The sequence below is a fragment of the Vigna radiata genome, unplaced genomic scaffold (assembly GCF_000741045.1).
Source record: "Vigna radiata var. radiata cultivar VC1973A unplaced genomic scaffold, Vradiata_ver6 scaffold_261, whole genome shotgun sequence".
In the NCBI taxonomy this organism is placed as follows: Eukaryota; Viridiplantae; Streptophyta; class Magnoliopsida; order Fabales; family Fabaceae; genus Vigna; species Vigna radiata.
In genome coordinates this window covers 29225-49718 of record NW_014543981.1, presented here as the reverse complement: position 1 = coordinate 49718, position 20494 = coordinate 29225, and the positions used below count along the sequence as shown (strand labels likewise).

Sequence of the window (20494 nt, the reverse complement as noted above, 5' to 3'; positions counted from 1 at the left end):
TAACAAAGTGTAAAACATAATTTTATGAGCACTAGATCTTTTTAGATACATTTTAGCCTAATAAACACTATTTGTGTGGCTGATCAAAGTCATTGATGTGTGCATCATCTCATAGACGTAAGCTCTATTGTTGTGTGCTTCATCACAGACGTAAATTTTTGTTTGAACAAATACAAAATTGTATACTTCGTCTGATAAGATGTTAGGCATAGGAGGAGGAAGAATAAAATATAAAAATGTGAAAAGAACACTGTTCAATTTTTTGTCTTTTTCTTTATTTTCCTGTTTTACAATTCTTTCTTAAGAAATTCTCCTCCAGCTAATAGACAGCAACTGTAAGATAAAAGCTTATCAGTTTTAGATGAAATGTTTAGCTGGTTACAAGTATGCATCCTGATAAAGTAAAGAAATATGACAATATTATGAATTTATGACATTTTAAAAATATTTGAATGGAAGATACCCTTTCTTCCAGTTCTTTCTCATTCAGTGCATTGGAGTGAGTGCAAAACAATAGTTATGATACGGGATTCACTCCTTTCATCATATACAGTCAATATCAGCATTTCAAATGCATAATAAGCCGTATGAGAAATTCAACCTCTGCATGCTGCGATATAGCTTTCAGATGCTTTCAACTCAAATCCAAAAGTCAAATAATATAGTGATGATCTCCAAGAGGGCAGTACAGTAAAATGGACCGGTGCAGTTTCTCCAAGGCAATACAACATTTCTGAAAAACAAATACCACCCTTCTAGTCATTAATTTAATTTTGACCTCAAATGAATGGATAACATTAATTCAATTTACCCCCTTTAAATGCAATTTCAGTGAAAATTATCTGTCTCCCATATTCACTATAGTACTAAGAAGAATCTTGACACTGACCACAAAGAAACAAACTGTTAAGAAAAATAAAAGACCATTACTCACTTCTGCAGTGACTACGTTTAATCGAAAATGACATGAATGCTCACGCTAAATAACATATATACAAAATGTTAGCTTTCCTTCACACTTGCAAATCCAGTCAAGTATGAAACTGCAATTAACTAATTTAAGACTGGTTCATTGCAATATAAATTAAGTTAAATTTGAAAGGATAAAGACAAGAAATGAAAGATAACAGACAAAAATAGTTTTTCATGGTTACCTACTCATAAGGAGAATTACCTTCTCATCATCCATGCTCGTTAAATCCATCTACCGTCAATCTTTATTCCACGGACATGGCAGATTTTAGGCCAAATTTGACGATCCTTTTTGTGGCATCGTTGTTTCAGCAAGGGACATTCATCAATCGTTAATTTTATTAGAGAGAGAGGCAGCTTTTCTCCCGCAATATTCTCCAGCTTTTGACAGCTTCTAATGTTTAATTCTTGGAGTGATGTGAGATGGAGAAGGCCCTTGCAATCCAACATTTCCAGACTACACAAATTAAATAGATCTAGAGACACAAGGGAGGGAGGCAGCAAACTCTCCTTTGGGAAGGATTTGATTCCATCACATGGACCCCACACATTGAGAGAGGTAACCATGTCCATGCATACCCATGCTTGGTTGCTCAGTAGTTTCACACAATCTATTATATTAACTGTTCTCAAGTTAGGTGGCATACCTCCTCCAGGGAATGACTCAATTTGTTGACAGTTTGATATGTAAAGATATTCCATCTTTGGGAAAAGAGTTCCCATCTGATCGGGCAACGATTTCAACTTTTCACAATTATAAACACGGAACCTAGTCAAATTGGGCATACAAAATCCTTCTCCCGGGAATGATACAAAGTTGGGACAGTGGCGAATTTCAAAAGACTCCAGTCTCTTCGAAATCTCTGACCCTGAGACCAAAAGTGATTCCATATTTTCACAGTTTGTGATTCGAAGACTAGTGAGATTTGGGAAGATGGCCAATGGAAGAGACGTGAGCGAATCACAACTATTATATATTGAAAGTGATTCCAGTAATTCGTGTTTGTCTTGCAACGGGAATTTCAGTTTGTTTATACCTGTGATATCAAGAATTTTCAAAGACGCAGGAAGACGACCACCTCTAAAAGATATGGCTGACGAACAATTTCGTAATCTCAAAAAGTACAGGCAAGTAGGTTGGAAGTTAGAGATGGCCTCCATCATGGACTCCACCATTGGGCCTCCTTCTACATCTATACGTCTCACCAAATGTGGAAACTCATGAAACGCTACTGTCTTGCATTTCTGTATCTCTAATGTTCGAAGGGTGCGAGGCCCTGGGACAGAACAGTCAAGAAGCTCGCAATTTCTAATGCGGAGTGTTTGCAGAGCGGGAAGGTGATTTGGCAGATCTCCCTTTAGGTTGGGGCATTCTTCTATACAAAGAACCTTAAGCACAGGAAAAGCTTCTGAATCAAATGCATTCCACACCTCCCAACAAGGCATATTAGAAATGCTTAGATATTTAAGGGATGGAAAGGGCGTCACAGATGAACAATCATCCTTCTTATAAAAGCCTGCATCAATAGTCTTCACCGAATACATTTTTGAAATATGAAGGTGACTGAGAGACGGTAGTTGCCCAAGTGAAGGAAGCATGCAACAGTTGTTACACTTCAATAAATTTATTCTTGTCATGTAGCGGTAGGAAAAATTCCCCACCCATTCCGGAAATATGTTTCCTTTATAACCCTTTATTGACAACGATTCCAGGTCTTGGTGAGGTTCTAAGTTGCTGAGTATATCTAACTCAACTTGGAAGTCGATGCTATTGTCGTTAGCTATAGACCATTCCAAGGATAGATGGCTAATATGATTCTTATCCATTATCCTGGCCTCTAATGCTTCTTCGCCTTTGGTAACATTCTCTAATTTCTCAATATAAAACATACCATGGAGATTTGGAAGTCCTCCCAGTTCTTTGATGCTATTCTCTGTATGCTTGCCCACAACATAACAATCCAAGTTGCGTAATTTATTTAGTTTCCCCATTCTTTTAGGCATCTCTGTTATGGGAGTACCAAATATTTCAAGATGACGCAAGTTTACAAGATTTTGCATGGCACTAGGCAACTTAGTCAATTCTGAGCAACTAGACAACTTCAAAGTTTGTAGATTGCACAAATTACACAGTGACTCCGGCAGAGTTTCTATACTTGTATAAGAGAGATTTAGATAACGCAAATGTATCAATTCACCAACTGAATCAGGCAGAGCAAGTTGACTTTGGAATTTGTAAAGCGATAAAACTCTCAAATACTTAAGCCTTGACACTATAATACGCGGTGCCTTTTCGTTGTTGAATGGAGAATCTTTATAATCGATTAGCAAGAAAGTTCTTGGAAATTTTACTGTGTCAAAAGCTTCAATATCCGAGGCTGGATCACTGAATCTTGTTAATGATAAATGACGAGTCTTTCTGTCGATATTGGTTTCTTTCTCAAGTTCATCTGTTCTGAAATAGAAGTCCCCACCAAGAAATGTTGCTAGATCATGAATGAGGTCGTGCATTACAAAGTAATCATCCACACTCCCACTTGAAGATTGAAAAAAGCATCTCGAAACCAAATCATCAAAATACTCTTGACCAACTTCCTCTAAAGTCTTTCCTTTCTTCGTTGCTTTTACAAGATCTTCAGCCATCCACAGCTGGATCAGATCATCTTTTTTAAATTCATAATCTTTGGGGTACAATGAGCAATAAACGAAACACCGTTTTAAATGTGGAGGGAGATGATTATAACTAATTCTGAGTGCTGGAATAATTTTACACTGACTTTCAGGAAGTTCCCAAATGTCACTTTGAAGTACATTATTCCAATCCCTAATAGTCTGCTTTCTTCTCAACATTCCTCCAAGTGACCGTGCTGCTAACGGCAACCCATTGCACTTTTTAACAATCTCCTTTCCAATCTTTTCTAGAGTTTCTTTAGTCTCACTGGCTTCTGATTGAGGAAATGCATGGTTTGCAAACACCAACCAACAATCTTCATTTGATAATTTGTTTAGATGATATACTTCAACAGTATGAAAAGGCACTGCAGTCGCTACATTTTCATTGCGGGTTGTGATCACAACTTTACTCCCCTTATTCCCGCTTAGAAATGGTTTTGTAAGACTACTCCAATTTTCACAATCCTCGATCCAAACATCATCTAAGACAATCAATAATCTTTTACCCTTCAGTTCGTCAATCAACTCAAGTTGAAGAGCATTTAGATCATTCAATTTACAAGGCTTTCGGGTAATTTCCTCTATCATGGTTCTTGTGACCTTCACAATATCAAATATATCAGAAACACAAACCCATGCCTTTAAATCAAATATTTGCTGCTTCAATTTGCCATCGTTGAAAACAGATCTTGCCAAAGTTGTTTTTCCAACCCCACCCATGCCAACAATAGGGATCACAGACACTGTTTCACCATTGGTGCTATCCTCTAACACCATCTTCATTATGGCCTCCTTATCTTTATCTCTACCATACATAGCATATCCATCTTCCAAAGATGTTGGCTGAGCTTTCCATGGCTGGTAGCTCTCCACGGGAATCTCCTTCAAATCAAGATTCTCTTTTTGTTTTAAAATGTCATCTAATCTTTCAACAATGTCTTCCAACTTAGTAATACTGACAATCTTCTTCGATTTGAAAAGGTGAGAAAATGAATTGCTTACCTCCTTTTGAATAGCAGCTTTAGTAGAAATTTCATCAAGTAAATCATCAACCTCATAGACAACATCTCTGAGAAGATCGAGCCACTCTTTGACATTGGAGTCTGTGATTTGTCTCTTCTCAGCATCAGCAAGCACAACTCTAACAACTATGAGCTGGGTTTTCACCTTTTGAAGCAACTTGTCAGGCTTTTTTCCTCGGATAAAGTTGAGAACCTCAGGGGAGGCCAGCCTGTCGAAAAGAACGTCAAAGAAAGCAGAAAGGAGAGCACCACCTACCGCAGCTAATGCCATGATCTCAACAGAAAACAAGTGATGATCAGAGTAGCAAACAAAGATGCAAAGGAAAGGAATTGGTCGTAAGAAATGAGTTGAACTGATGAAAGGAGACTTCACTTGACTCTCTTCATTTCAACTTTCTACGCTTCGTCCGTACCTGCTATCAAAATTAACCGTTGGATATATATTAAAAGTTTTAACGGTTGAAATTGAAGATGCTTAGTTGAAAAGTTTACCGGTTTGTCGTTTTCAAAGATAAGGTTCATGGTCGGATGCCTCTTGAAAATTCACCATAGATATATTAATTTAAAATTGAATTGTTGAGAATCAAGACATGTTAAATGAAATAATTTTTCATTTTGTAGAAGTATTTCTAATCTAATTTGATTTTACCTAGCTTTTTTTCTTATTTACTTTCCTACAAGTATATAAGAAAAATAATTATAGAATTTAATCAATTGAGTTTTTAATTTTTTTTTACATATATAGTATTTGAAGTTAAATTGGAATTTTTGGATTGTAGATACTTGCTAGCTTTGGCAATTCTATTTAGTTTTTGTCAAGTGCACTGAAGTTTTCACGGGAAAAAACATGATTCAACCAAGAACTGCTGGGTTGATTGATATGGTTGGATATCAGGTTTGACATTCTTTCTTCGTCCATCACATTCATTTCATTGGTGCTCTGTTTCTAAATCCAAATTCAGTTCTCTGAATCAAATTCAGTGTTGAAATCGAACTGTAGTGAGCAGTTTCACAACACTGATCAAAAATAAAAAATGAAAGTTTTCAATTTGTTTATCAAGCTTTTTGTCCTATTTGGCTGTGGCAGACTGAAGTTGAACCTTTCAAGTGTGAATTAGACTTGCAAATAATGATTAAAAGTGTGGATTGGAAACTTGATACTTCTCTTTGTTGGCATTATCCTTTTGGGAAGGAATAAAATTCTAAACTTATTTTTCTTCAACCAACCAATGATAACTTAAGTGTTATTGATGCTTCTAATATAATAATACTATGATTTTGTTTTGCAATTAAAAATAAGTTTCTCAGTGGTCTTTTGCTTGATTATGAAATGTTAGAAAACTGTTTGGTTTCAGGTTGTAGCATATCTCTTGCTATCATCAACATCTTCAGCTATTCCAATAACAGATAGAATGAGGGAAACTGCTGACAACATATTTACAGACTCTTCAGCTACAGCCATTGCCTTCTCCTGTTTTACCTTGTGATGCCTAGCAATATAGCTATCACATCAGGATACAAACTGTCAAAACAAACTTATACATAAGCACCCTTAATTGTTAAAATTTTCTCCTTTCATTCAATATAAGTAAAGAACTTTCTATTGAATATAAGAAATTTAGAATTCGCTTTCCTTTTAAAGTCTTTGCACTTGTTGCAATTGCTAGTAATTCGAGTGTGAGTGTGCATTTGAATAGAAATGAAAAAGCTAAATGGAAAAAGACGAACAAATCTATTGCTTTAAGGTTAAAAGAAGTGAGTTTTCTTGTATAGATTATGTTTATATCATTCTCTCTTTCTTTTTAAGTCTTTGCAAATGTTAATATGAGATCGTTATCCAAATTGTTTTTGTCCCAGAGTACAGGTTGGTGATGATGTTGATAGTTTTCCCAAAATATGGAATTTTGTAGTGATTGAAAAAAATGAACATTAGAACTGTCTTTTTTTAATAATATAATTTTGATTATTATACTTTGACCTTTAATGGACACATGTTCAATGAAAGGCTCAATTTTTAATCTATTTAATTTCATTTATTATTTAGTAGGATTTATACGAGGTTCATCTAATAATATAATAATCATTAAAATAGTATAATATATATTAGCTTTTCTTCTAGAGTTTGACACATTATTCGTGAGATGAATTATGGACTCACATACCAATTGTTGAAAAGCCGTGAAGAGTAAACATGATAATTATTAGAAAATTACACATAAACTTGACACTATAAAATTTTTACAAATTCAATTTATTGGTCTTCCTCAAATTTTCTTCATCCTTGGACTCGAATAGCCATATTACTGAATAGATTAGAAGTAGCTGAATACTTCATAATTTGAACAATAACAGAACTTTGATCTAAAAGTTATAGAAACACACAAAAATCACTGAGACGTAATAGCAGTAGACACTTGCATACCAGAGTAGAAATTGCCAAGACTAGCATAAACTTTAGAAAGTAAATGAATGTAGTGAGACATAGCAAAAGAAACCTTTTATTCGTTATAAAACAGAAGCAACAAAAGAATAATGGAATTCAAAGTCAACACGTTTTCTTTGTCTCCTATTACATTGCTGGTGTTGTTGTAACATCATGGTTATGTTTCCCTTCATAGGTTGTTAGCACAACTTTCATGTCATTTGCAGCTCTCTCAACGTGTTTTCTCACTGGACAACCTGGGGCAACGCATTTGTAGTAACTCCTGCAGAAAGAATGTTTTGAGTAAGTCATGGCCTTATGGGGTGGTAATAATGAAATTGCAACACTAAAAGAGGCATACAGCAAAAGGGTGTTTTTTGTTTTCTTCAGTTCTATTTCAAATTCGCTTGGCAGAATAATCATTTAAACACAAATGTTTTACTTTTCATAAAGGAAGATCAATTCTATGAAGGGTTTGATTGAAAGGCTCCAGAGAGTATGACTGATAATCAGATATGATATGTTTGTTGGCCTTTATGATAATTACTTCCAATTTTTACATGGATAATTTATGATTGAATGACAATTTAAAAATGTTTACAATAACATTGTATGCCAGTTAAATTTTCTTGTACAATCTGAAAAATGGAAATACCTTGGATTTGGGTTTCCTTTGACCACTTCCCGTCCATATTTTGTCGACCTATATCCATCATCAAGTATGTCAATTTCACTTGTGGTTTGAACCATAACTCTAGGTTCCTTAACAATTCTACTCCCAGCTGAGGAATTAGAATAGTCATCATTTTCATTCTATCCTTTCCTTAAATATGAGATTCACAATCATAATTAGTCACACTGAAATCAAGCTCATCATGTAGTTTCTTTCCAATAATACAAGTTTATTTCAGTGATGTATGTCATTTGCTTATCTTGCCATCTTTTGGCCTGAGGACCAAAGTCATCATCATCAACACCTCCAGAGCAACTAATTTGTGATGTTTTCTCAAAGTCTTCCTCTCCCATAGACAGATCTGAAATCCCACAGATGGTGCAGGATGAAAAAGTTTGATGCCTTGATGGAGACCCATTTTTTCTATTATGTGGCTTAGGATGTTTGTGACTTCCCCTTTCAACCTTTTCAGTATACAATTTCAGTAACATGTCCCTCCAAAGACCTCTCAACTCTCTTCTTTGTTGGACAATTTGGATAAGTGCACTTGTAATAACCGCGTGGATTCTCACTTCCTTTCACTTGTTTCTCTCCATACTTCCTCCAATAGATTAAAATAAAGAATAATTGATTAGTGTTAATTGATTAATAGCTAGATAATCGATTATTAAGCAAAGTCTGAAAATCCAAATTTCTCTTGAATAATTGATCAAAATATGATTTAATCGATTAACATTAATCGATTATTACTGAAATTAATTTATTAAATCCGCTGAAATAATCGATTATTATAACAAAGTCTGAAAATCCAAATTTTTCTCGAATAATCGATTAGCATTAATCAATTATTACTGGAATTAATTGATTAAATCCGACCGTTGGAGATTTTAGCCATTTTTCTAGCCGTTAAACCGACATTTATGTTTGTCCTTTATGAAATAATCAATTAAAACTTATTTTAATCGATTAAATCAGTCATAAAGGCAAAAAACAAAAAAATGAAAGTGTCTTTAGCTTGAGTCTATAAATAAATTCTCATTTCTTACTCAAGGACCTTCCCTTGAACTCTAGAACTCAGAACTCTTTGTGAATCACTTGAGAATTTTGTATTATTGTAAGGCTTGAGAAACTCATGTCTACGGAGCTGGTGAGTTGCTGCTACGATGATAGAGGAATAGTCGGTTCATCCTTGTTGTGTCTGAGGAGGTGTTATGAAGAAGGCGTCATCCTTTGTTTGTCAAAGGAAGTGATCATCCCTTGGTGTGTCTAAGGGAAGTGTGTTTCATCTCCTATGTGTCAAAAGAAGTGTTTTCGAAACCCTGCAAATTATATCTGTGTGATTGTAGTTTGTATTGGTTATGTGATTAATGGATAGTTAATCTTGTTTTGAGATTAGCAACTGTAAGTAGGATTAATAAGATCCGGTATAAAATTATATGTGCAAATTTATCTCTACCTTATTGTTTTACTTTGTTTATATTATTTGCTAAGTAATGTTAATTGAGAGAAAATTTTAAAAGGCACCCATTTTTGTAAAGAATCAATTCACCTTGCTTGGTTATTTGTCCATGCAATCATTCTACTACAGTTGTTTTGACAAATTGAAGTAAAAAAAAACATTTAAAATATTTTTTAATTTGTATTTTTTTCTTTTATATTTTTTCTAAAAATATTTTTAAATTTTATTAATTTGGTTTAATTAACATTTGTAATTTTAATAAATGTTTGCTTCTCATGAAATTTTATTTATTATTCTAATTTGAAATATATATAATTATAATTTCTTTTTAAATATTTGATATTGAAAAAAATGATAATCTTCTTCTCTTGATATTGAATATTTGACGATATTATGTTTCATTTGTCATAATTTTTTTATTAATTTATAAAAATTAATTAATTGATATTGAAATAGTAAAAAAGCATATATAAATACGAATATATACTCGATATTAGCTAAGAACGAGAATGAGACAAAAATTTAATACTTGTTGAGTGAAGATATGAGGATGGAGATAATTTTTTTCTCTGGAGATGTTAACAAATTCCGTCCCGACCTCGGTCCATTCTCATTCCTACATAAACATATGCATAATATGCATAATTTATGAAGATATATCATTTCATAATCATTATTCAATAACAACTTTTGTTGGCGTTTAACCTTAACCTTTGATTTTGCTCCATAACTATATAACATTAGAAAATTATTATCAGTATAATTTGGTAGGTATGTGTAGAATCCCAAAATTATTTTATTCTATTGTCAGATCTGTGGAAGAGTTAACACATCACTCTGAAAAACAATTGAACATAAATAGAAAAGTAGGTATGCATAGTTCTTGATTAAAATTTGTAGTATCCAAGCCAGAAAAAGTGTTACAATTTATTAAAAGTTCATCGCACAGGCTGGTAAAAGAAAAGTCTTGTACATGAAATCAAACCAGAATAGAAGGCTGAAATAATTTCTCTCTTCTGGTTTTATGTCCAAACAAAACCTTCTGGCTATACTATTTGTACATTGTAAGTTGCTGGCTTAATACCGTTTGGTCTTTAGTTTGGAAGGGTTTGTTGAATATGGTCCTACCTTTTTTTTTTCATAACCATTGATCCCACCTTTTGAAAAAACTGTTCAATTGAGTCCTTTTTGTTCATAGTGGTCCCATATTCAAGTTTAAATTGTTTATTATAGTCCTTATTGTATACGATGATGACATGATTTTTAACACAACATTATGTCAGGACTGTTAAAATAACATTTGGATAGGTGAATACATGACAGAACTTATTGACGTCGTAATCAACACCGTTTGAAAATTGACGTCATAACCAAAAAGGAGTCAATTGAACAGTTTTTTCAAAAAGTGGGATCAATTGTTATTAAAGAAAAAGGTAGGACCATATTGAACAAAACCTCCCAAACTAGGGACCAAAAACGGTATTAAGCCTAAGTTGCTCTAGTCCCCCCACCTCCCAATAACATTATACATTTTGATTTGTACAGTTCTTATTGAGTTAGTGATCAGCTTCAAGCCCCCTTAAGCTACTGAGATCATTGCTATCATGATTCAAAATTGAATGCAGATAACCCTGCAAGAGCTTCAAATTCTTCCTTTTGATTCTAAAACTACTCTTGCCATTTACACTTCGTTACATTCAGTATTTACATCTCTAGATTATGACCAATGCAGGTGCTTCAGAGGGATGTTGTTGTTCACTCACTTTGTGTCAGGATTGGGTTAAAACAGTTTGATCCTTCAGGAACAAGCATATAGCTGTACAATCATCAACCATGGAAACATACTTACGTTTCCATGCTTTAACTGCATGGTCTACTAACAATTTAGCTGCCATGGACCTTTTTGGTGCTGAAGCAACTATGTCTATTACTTCACTGTTTGTTAGCACATCCCATACCTATAAAAGAAAGAAAATTTAGACCCTTTTGATTGAGATATAATTTGGGGAATAATAATTGGCTGTTGCTTATTGTTTGAAAGCTCTATTTGATCAAATGTTTGAGATCTTGATACGAAAATGCTTACCCCATCAGAAGCCAGAACCACAAACTCATCCTGCTCTGTAAGTTTTCTGTATGATACATCAGGGACTGAGATGAGACCATAATCTTTTAGGCAAAAATTTCCGAAGGCTCTTGCCATAGCCAGTCCAGGGCGACTCCCATTTGGCCTCCATAGTCTATTTACACTTGGTTCTTCTTTTAAAGAAAAAATTTTACCTCCGCAATTAATGATTCTTAAAGCTTCACCTGAGTGACATTGAAGAACAAAAGCAGGTTAGACACAGGGACATTTGAAAGAGTGTCTTATCAAAATAAGTTGTTTTACCTTATTTCACTAAGGTTTACAATCAACTTATCAATAACCTCTCATTTGATTTGATAAGTTCTTAATGAATAAGGGCTTAACTAATCCATTTAACCAAATTTTAAGATCAGAAAACTTAGATTAAAAGTTAATACCAAGACCTACTTGGAATATCTGGGGTCAAGTCAACAGTAAGTTGAACAGGAATAAGATGGTTGTCATCTGCTCTTCTGCAAAGAACTGCACGTGAATCTCCCAAATTTCCAATTATTAATTGGTCACCCTGAAATTTAAAAAGGGGAAAGAATGTGGTTAATTGGAACATTCTTGCAACATTGACAATGAGATAATGAAATTGAGAAGATCTAATTAATTATACCTGTTTGATAACAGTTACAGCAGTGCTACCTCCAGAAAACCCTTTAGAGTCTATGTTCTTCGCAAGATATTCATCCATTTCAGTGAAGCACTTCATAAAGCTTCCCTCCCATGAAGAAAAGGACATATTTTGGTTATCCTTAACAAGCATTTCACTGTGACTACTTCCATATGTAGCATTAGTATCATTGTGTTTGATGACCTTTTGTTGTGATTGTTTGATTGATGCTGAGAGTTTTGAGGGTAGTTTGTCACGTATAGACTGTGAAAACTTGTGCCCCAGAGGACCATGACCATCAAACACCCCACAAAAGATCATGTCTTTCTTTGCAGTAAAGTCCTGATAAACGTATCATATTAACCATTAATATCAAAGCCATGAATTCATTCACTACGAAACGTTATGTTTTAATGATGGAAATTCATGATAAGTTAATTTTATATCTGCAATTTCACCTTCTAAAATGTAATTTCCAACCTTAAAGACTTTAAGGAAAACAATTCCAGGAAGATTGATTGAAAGGGAAATAGAAAATGAAGCCAAATTGCGAACAGATACATCAAGAATCTTACCTTCCACACAGTCAATGCATCTTGATTAACTTCTTTTGAACCCTTTTTGCTGTACATTGATACAAATTCAGAGGACCCTCTTGACATAATATGGTTCCCACCTTGTTCACATGAACCATCATCATGGTTATGCTTGCATGAAAATTCCACATCATGTACTGAAACATGGCTGCAACACGCTCCCATGATGATATCTCAAATGCAGAAGAACAATTGCCAAAGATTTCCAGAGAAAACAAGTGAAGGAAAATTGCATTCAAGGAGGTTGTTTTTGTTTTCTTTAGAACAAAGGATGATTAGACCTTGAATTCGGATGAGAAAAAAATGTTGGTGTTTTGCCTTTTATCCGCAGTGGTTTAGTCTGTTAATTTTTGTATTAAGCTGTCGCAATGAACTTAATTTGGATTATGAGTTGATTACTTGAACTGGTTCAATTCTAATTTAGATCAATATCATCCTAATCTATCCACTGTATTGTCTTTATTTGAGGATAATATGGATTTAAAAGCTAATTTGACAACTATATTTTAGTTGTTTTGTGAGTAAGCTTACAAATAATCCGAATTGACAAATAACCAAAAATAAAAAAAGAAAATGTTTTCTTTTTTACAGGCTACATCTAGTCAGTTAACCCTTGATACATAATAATTTTTTTATATAGTAGAAAATAGTTTTTTAATTTTTGTGCTATATGACAATAAATATTTTTTATCATTAATTCAACTCGAACTGTTCTCAAAAGTTTAAAAAGTTATGATATTTTTAAAAATTTATTATTTATAGAAGTTGGTTATAATAACTTTTAAATAATTCAAATTAGTATAACTGAATTTAACTATTTCTGACTACTTTAATCCAAAAATCCTTGTAACTTTTTTTTTTCTAAGTTTTACGAAGAGAGTTCACTAAACTATTTATTTTTTTCTGCCAGAAACAGAGTATAAATGATATTGTGCTGAAAAGTATATATTGTATTTTAATAAATAATGAATATTATTTTAATAAAGAAGCTCATTTGATTTTGAAATAAAATATTAATAGCATAATAAATGTAAAATATAAACGTATGAGATATGTAATTTATTTTAAAAAGTTAACGCACAAGTATTAATTTGGATACTAAAATAATAAATTATTAACTAAAAAAATAATATTATTTTGCAATTTTATCTGTACCAATTATGACATTAACGTTTAATATTAAGTTTGAAATTATATTCCTTTGACAAAAGAGTTTGAAATTACAGTTAAAAAAAATAAACTAATTGTTGTATTTATTTAAATATAATAAAAAGTTTAAGTTTCAAAAATAGAATTCATTCGATATTCACCTACGATAACAGTTTGCCGATATATTAATTAAAGAATAATTAATTTATAATTAACTAAAAAACTAGATACATAATAATCTTATTTGAGATATGACTGATTATAATTTTTCCTCTAAATTAATTTGTTATCCACTTAATTTGTACCATCAATATGCTTAGTTATAACATCCCTACTCGTTGTTACCTATTGCTTTAAATTTATTTGTTTAGAATAACTAATTAATAAAACATAGAAATAGTAGTAGTTATATTAAAATATGAATTAGCATTTATAACAAGAAAGAACAACAACAATCTCATTAAATATAAGAGGAAACAACATTTCCATGACGTACGCTGGTTAAAAGAAGCTCCAATAGATAATATATTAACATCAATGGATATTATGGAAAACTGTGATATAGTTAGATTTTTGTTTCTACATTGAGTCGTCGTAACCATTTCCTGGTTACTAAACAAAATGAATCAATTTACACAACATTTTTATATTTTAGGTTTAATCCGTCCCTATTTTTATAGGAAATCTCAATTTTGTCCTATTCTTTTTGGTTTTCTCAATTGAATCTTAATTTTATGAAAATTATAACAATTGAATCTTTTCCGTTAAATTGAGTCTAACGGCGTTAATGTGTATTTGCGAAGTCAATTTCTTAAGTGACGTGATACGCTGACTAAGTTTGAATTGGTTTTTGTATTAAAAAATAAATTAAGCAAAGATATCTTCAAGGGCAAAATGGACAAATTCCATTTCTTCTTCAGTTGGAAACACGGGGAGGGGAAACCTTTCCTTCTCTGGAACCCTAAAACTTTAAGGATATGCACGAAAAAGGAAAAGACAGAAACGACTCTTCCTTCAACCTCCAATGCAGCAGTCCCTATCCTCCGTTGCGCCTTCCTTTCGCCGGCCAAGAGCGTCGCCGACGGGGCCACCCACGCCGACGAAGCAGTACCAAAGAAATTGACAGTAGTAAGGGTACTTTTCTCTTCTTTCTCGATCCTTGCCATATTTCTTCTTTCATTAGCGCGAATGTTTAAAAAAACCCTAATTTGTGTGGAAGAAAAGTTGGGGTACCCATGGAAGTGCTGGGTCTGATGTTGGGGGAGTTCGTGGATGAGTACATCGTGCACGTTGTGGATGTGTTTGCGATGCCTCAGAGTGGGACCGGTGTGAGTGTTGAAGTTGTTAGTCATGTTTTTTAGACTAATATGCTTGACATTTTGAAGCAGATTGGGAGGTATTTTTGGGTTCTTTAAAGTTTCGTTCTTTTTGTGAACTTCAATGTCATCATTTGCTACCAAATATCACAAAGGTCAATTTTTTTTTCCTTCGAATTCATTTTTATCCCATATACAAAAAAATTCAAAAACTCACACCCACACACCATAGAATGGTTTTACATTGAAGTTCAAGTTTGTGGCAGGTCAATCTATCTATGAAATGGAAGAAGCTAGAATTTTAATAATTTTTTTTACAAGCATATATAATTTTAAGTTGAATGGAATGAACATGCAAGTGTCCCAAGACACATTGAAAGTGAATATATTTTGATTTATTTTTTCTCCACAGGTACAATATTATCCTGCTTTTGTACCAGATAAGTTAGAGGAAGAAGGAGCATGGTGTTGATGGTGGGAGCATTCGGTTCGATGGTGTCTGTATGAGATAGCAATGCTACCTTTGGGGATTTTGATGTATGTGAAAAAATGAGCTTGAGAGTGATGAAGAGGGCGAATTGGTTTCCCCTCCTCACAGTTTCAATCGAAAAAGAAATGGGGTTTGCCCATTTTACCCATAAAAAACATCTGATTTGATCTTCACTCAATTTATTTTTTAACAAAAAACCAATTCAAACCCAGTCACCATGCCACGTCAACTAAGAAATTAAGTTCGGCATGCCACATCAATCACATACTAACACCGTGAGGCTTAATTTAACGGCAGGGATTCAATTGTTGCAATTTTTACAAAATTAGGACCCAATTGAGAAACCGAAAAAGAACGGGACAAAATTGAGATTCTACCCGAAAATAGGGACCTCCTGAATGATTAAACCTATATTTAAATATACGATTATTTTCAAGTAATAGAAACACAACAATTGTAATAACCTAGAAATAAGACTTAAGAGTGATAAGGATATTAAGTCAATGGGACCATGTTTTATATTTATAACATATCAGCAACATAAAATGGAAGCCTTTATAAAACGTATTTGGTCCATTTATTTAAAAACTTTTCATCTCTCTCAAGCTTTGTGTTGGCTGCAAAACCAACGGCAAGTGCACCGGTCGCAGCGTAGCAAGTGATAAATATCGTTCTCTCCCAAGGGACTTGTGCAACACATGACAATTCTTCCTTTTATAACTCAATTAGACATCAAAGTGCATAAAAACAACACAAGAAACTCTTTTTGGTATTTTATCAAACTGTTGGTGTGCAAGGAATTTAACATAGTGTATTTATAATTTGTCAAGACTAGAATTCATCCATTTCATTCTCATGCATTCACAAACATCTCAATTCCATCAAATAAGTATTCAATTTCAATTCTAGGTTCAATCATATTTCTCAATACATCAAGAACCAAAATTCATGCCATGGGTGATCAAGCCATAACAAGCATTAAGCATAGAAATCAAATACTAACATGAATTGGAAAAGCATATATCATTAACATCACAAAATACATAAGAATTTCATGTTTTACAACTAATCTCAACAAATAGGAAAAGCCCTCCATGGTGGAGAACTTAGGGTTCTACAAAATTGAAGAGATAGGGAAGAAATTGGAACCAAAGAGAAGATGCAAAGTCTTTCCCAAGGTTCTTGGCAGCTGCTTCATGCTCCATTTGTGCCTCCCCTTCGCATCTCCATCTTCAATTTGTGACCCATCTTCTTCCTCAACCCAAAAGGGTCAAAATCACCATTGATGAAGCTTGAAGACCCAAGGAGGAGTGAGAGAGCTTCCCAACACCCCAAATAGCCTCCAAGGGCCTCTCCCAATCTCTCTAGGTGAAGAATGAAGTGTGGGAGGAGAATAATGCTCTAAAAATTGCGAGACCCATGTTTAAATAACCCATTTTGACACATCAGCGGAAAGTCGTGCCCAGTGCCCCTTCTGGGCGCCCGAGCTCCAATTCTGGGTAAAACAGTGAAGCAAAGGGCGCCCAGGCATGAAATCTACAGAAAAAGGGCGCTCAGCGCCCCCCAGGGGCGCCCGGGCGCTATAATTAAGCACCAACAGCGAACCACAAGGCAAGGGCGCCCGGGCGTGGAAATCTGGCTGCAGCACACAGAAGGGCGCCTGGGCATGACAATTTTGACAGCATTCTAAAATTCAAGCTCTTGTGCATTTCCAAAGGCGTCCAACATGGGTATTTGCTTCAAATTGATCTTTTATTGTCCCAAAACATGTTCCCTTGAGTTCTTGCTTGTTTTCCTCCAGTAGAATTGTTTCCTATTCATTTATTTCAAACACTCAAACAAAGAGATTAGAGGTAAAAACAAGCATATACTAAATAAAACACAAGAAAACTAGGAAACACACTAAACTTGAGGATAAAACAAGGTAAAAGCTATGAAGGAGTTGATTTGTTCACAAAATATACACACACAAACACATTAAATCAACCGTTATCACTTTGTTCTCAAACTTTCTCTACCATCTCTCTAGATTTCTTCTTTATTGATCCATTTATTCCACAATCAGAGACCGCTTAGGTAATCTTGATGTTGTGGGCTTCAAATCCGACCAGTCAATTTCTTGTTCCGCCGCCGGTAAGTGGTCCTCCTTTTCCATGCATTTCAAGGTTGTACTACATGCACCAGATTTTTTATTTTCATGAGCATTCTACTTCTTCTTTGCAATTTCCAAGTCTTTCTAGATCCCTAATTCTGCCTCCTACAACGAATTTTATGAATTGTAGGTAATCTTAGTCTTTCTTGAGGTGTAAGTGAGCATTTGGGGTTTCGTGAGCTTGGCGTTCCGTTTAGAGGTAAGGGGAGCTAGCGTCTTTCGAGAAATTGTTGCATGAGATGTGCGTATGTTAAATCTTGAATTGGTATATGGTTTGACTCTTGTTCTTTTTTTAGTGGATTTAGTGCATGTGTTGGAATGTTTAAACTGTGAAATTTCAGTATGAATGTTTGAAAGCTGATTTGAATGAGTTAATTTGTTATGATTGAAAACGTTAAAAGGGGATTTGGGTGAGAAATCTGTTGTGGTATTGATTAGGCATCATACTTAAGAAATTGGTACTTTTTTAAGGTCTTTTAAGAGGAAGTAAGGTGGGGAATTTTAGAGTTAGGGGTCTTGGGCATATTTGAACTATTGAGGCAGCTTAGGCAAGTTAATTATAACTTGTTAGGACTATACAATTGGTTAAAATGAGATTCTAAATGGTAGAAGTGGAGTTGAGTCCTTTGGTTGAGGAAAACTAGTGTTTTGAGTGAGTTTAGAGGAAGTGAAAGGGTGTTTTTGAGTAACTGAGGTCTAGGGTGTAAGTAGACAGTGGGGACAGTTTGATTGAGTCATTTGAGACTAGTTACAAGTGCTAAATTTGCTAAAAACACATTCTAAATGGTAAATTCAATTTTAGACCTTTAGGTTGATGAAATTGGGTTTTTAAAGTGTCAAAAGTGGTTTGATACACCTAGTCTTGGATCTAGTGATCAAATAGAGGTTTGTTTAACATATAAACATGTTTTTCCATCAATACAAATGTGTAAAGAACCCCTTTAGTCATTAGAACAGGTTTCAAGTGCATCAAAAGCCTATTTTCATGGTTGTTGTCAACAGGTATGGCGCCTCATTGCCCTTGGTAGAGCCCTGGCACCGTGGATGCACTAACGATTCACGCTGAGCGCCCCTGAGCGCCCCTGGGCATACCAGCATGTTGTTGTTTTTGTTTTTGATAGTTTTTGGGGTTTCAGATGTCTGTTTTGGATGTTCCTTAGGTCGTTTTGGGGGTTTTGGACTGTTGAAAGGCTTTTGGTCGCACAAAAGTCAACAAACCTAGTCCCCACTAATGTAGTATAGGGCTGACTAGGGATCAATCCAAGGACTTGGCAAAATCAAGTTTAGAATTATAGAATTGAACCTATTTATTTAAAATTAAATCTAAAACTAGGTGGGGAAAAAATATAAAATGAAATCTAATATGAACAAAATTAATACTGAATATTTCTACTAAATCTAAATGAATGCAAGATAATGTGATGAAAACAGAAACAATATAAAGAATAGAGATGCACTAATAAGGAAGAATTTTAATGAATGATGCATGAATGAGTAAATGAAAAGAAAGGAAAATGACTTTTATCCTAAAAAAAACAATAGAAAGAAACTTTAATTGGAAAAACATAGAACCTATAATGAACCAAAATTGCAACTGTGAATGAACAAAGTAATAGAAATATGGAATTTTAAAAACAACCAATGAAAACAGAATTTAAATCTAATCCTAATCACATATCAGAAAAGAAATGGCCGAAACTGTAACACAGAATCAAAACCTAACATCTAATATGTACAGTTAATTGATGAAAGCAAACTAATCAAGCAGAAATGAAATAGACTAAAACAGATGAAACAAAATAAGGAGTAATAAAAGAAGACTAAACAGAAGAAATTGAATCATAGAAGTAATTTGCAGGAATCGAAATTAAACGAGCAAGAAACATAAAATCGTGCAAGAAAAATAAAAGAATAGCATTGTATTGAATATTGAAGAACTGAAATAAAAAAAAAAAATGTACCCAAGATCACAAAAGGGGAATCTCACGGCCTGTCACCCACTTGAGATCCCTCCACGAAGTCAGCAGCAAAGAACAGTTTATCTACTTCTCTACAAAAGCATTGAAAAGTCTAAACTAAGGCATGGAAAATGAAAACCTGGAGTCTAGAGTGTATAGTGGTGTTTGTCACCCACCACCTGTGGTTTTACACTTTACAGAACCTCCCTTATATAGGGGACAATCCAAAATAGAAGAAGAAAGAAAATGAGGGAAAGGGGATCAACCGAATAACGGAATTCGAAGCTTCGTGAAGCTTTTCCAACTAACTTCCTAACTGCTCTTCTTCAATCGATTCAGCTCCGCAAACCTCTTATTACGATTCTGGTCCGATCATCGGTCCGATTTGCTTCCTGGGCCAGCTTCCTCTTGGGCTGTGAGTCTCTAAACAAGCTCTCTACTTCGATGCTCTGAAACTCTCTTTTCGTAAGAACCCTAGCTCTGAATGAAAGAGTTGGGAGAAAGCCCCAAATGACTCGAGCTTCTCTGCGCACAAATGAACACAAATTAGAAGACCCCTCTTTTGCATCAGCACATCAAAACAGTGTGTTTCATTAAGTCTCCTAAAAAGAACTTCAGCCCATTCCAACCCAATTGCTTTCAAAGATTTGATCCTGCAGAAAAATAAAAGCCTAAAAATTATTTATTTTCTTGAACATTTTTATCTAAAAAATATACTTATTTATTTAAAAACCTATTTATTTAACTAAAAAGACAAAATTAACACTATTTTAACAAAACTCTAAATTTAAAGAAAAAATACTAAATTAACCTAATTCTAGAAAATTAAAAACTAAACTATCCTAAAAGAGTAATATTAACATAGAAA

The 20494-nt window shown here is 34.0% G+C and overlaps 2 protein-coding genes and 2 pseudogenes across 3 annotated transcripts; 1 reads left to right on the top strand and 3 right to left on the bottom strand.

Moving 5' to 3' along the window:
• Window positions 1-575: 575 nt before the first annotated feature.
• Window positions 576-5179, bottom strand: LOC106755118 (putative disease resistance protein At3g14460). Of its 2 annotated transcripts, none has more exons than XM_014637213.2 (2): window positions 1175-5179; window positions 576-733 (listed from the first exon to the last, which is right to left on the bottom strand). In XM_014637213.2, exon 1 carries the CDS (start codon window positions 4936-4938, stop codon window positions 1195-1197), a length of 3744 nt encoding a protein of 1247 aa, XP_014492699.1. In that variant the 5' UTR covers window positions 4939-5179; the 3' UTR covers window positions 576-733; window positions 1175-1194. The 2 variants fall into 2 exon arrangements, with proteins under 2 accessions (XP_014492699.1, XP_022633873.1); XM_022778152.1 differs by lacking the exon at window positions 576-733 and adding an exon at window positions 750-884.
• On the top strand, window positions 4982-6213 carry LOC111241221 (annotated as a pseudogene).
• A 1023-nt stretch (window positions 6214-7236) lies between these two features.
• Window positions 7237-9340, bottom strand: LOC106755107 (annotated as a pseudogene).
• A 1650-nt stretch (window positions 9341-10990) lies between these two features.
• Window positions 10991-14876, bottom strand: LOC106755106 (probable protein phosphatase 2C 74). The gene is made up of 6 exons (XM_014637203.1): window positions 14654-14876; window positions 12541-12734; window positions 11969-12307; window positions 11755-11872; window positions 11308-11531; window positions 10991-11179 (listed from the first exon to the last, which is right to left on the bottom strand). Exons 1-6 carry the CDS (start codon window positions 14874-14876, stop codon window positions 10991-10993), a joined length of 1287 nt encoding a protein of 428 aa, XP_014492689.1.
• Between the last annotated feature and the right edge of the window lie 5618 nt (window positions 14877-20494).

Excerpts from the sequence above, each read along its gene's own strand:
- LOC106755118 (XM_014637213.2), bottom strand. The coding sequence starts at position 4,938 with ATGGCATTAGCTGCGGTAGGTGGTGCTCTCCTTTCTGCTTTCTTTGAC.
- LOC106755106 (XM_014637203.1), bottom strand. The coding sequence starts at position 14,876 with ATGGCAAGGATCGAGAAAGAAGAGAAAAGTACCCTTACTACTGTCAAT. Across the intron at positions 11,532-11,754 it reads CTTGACCCCAGATATTCCAA|GTGAAGCTTTAAGAATCATT; the intron begins GTAGGTCTTGGT and ends AATGTCACTCAG. Across the intron at positions 11,180-11,307 it reads TGGTTCTGGCTTCTGATGGG|GTATGGGATGTGCTAACAAA; the intron begins GTAAGCATTTTC and ends TTTCTTTTATAG.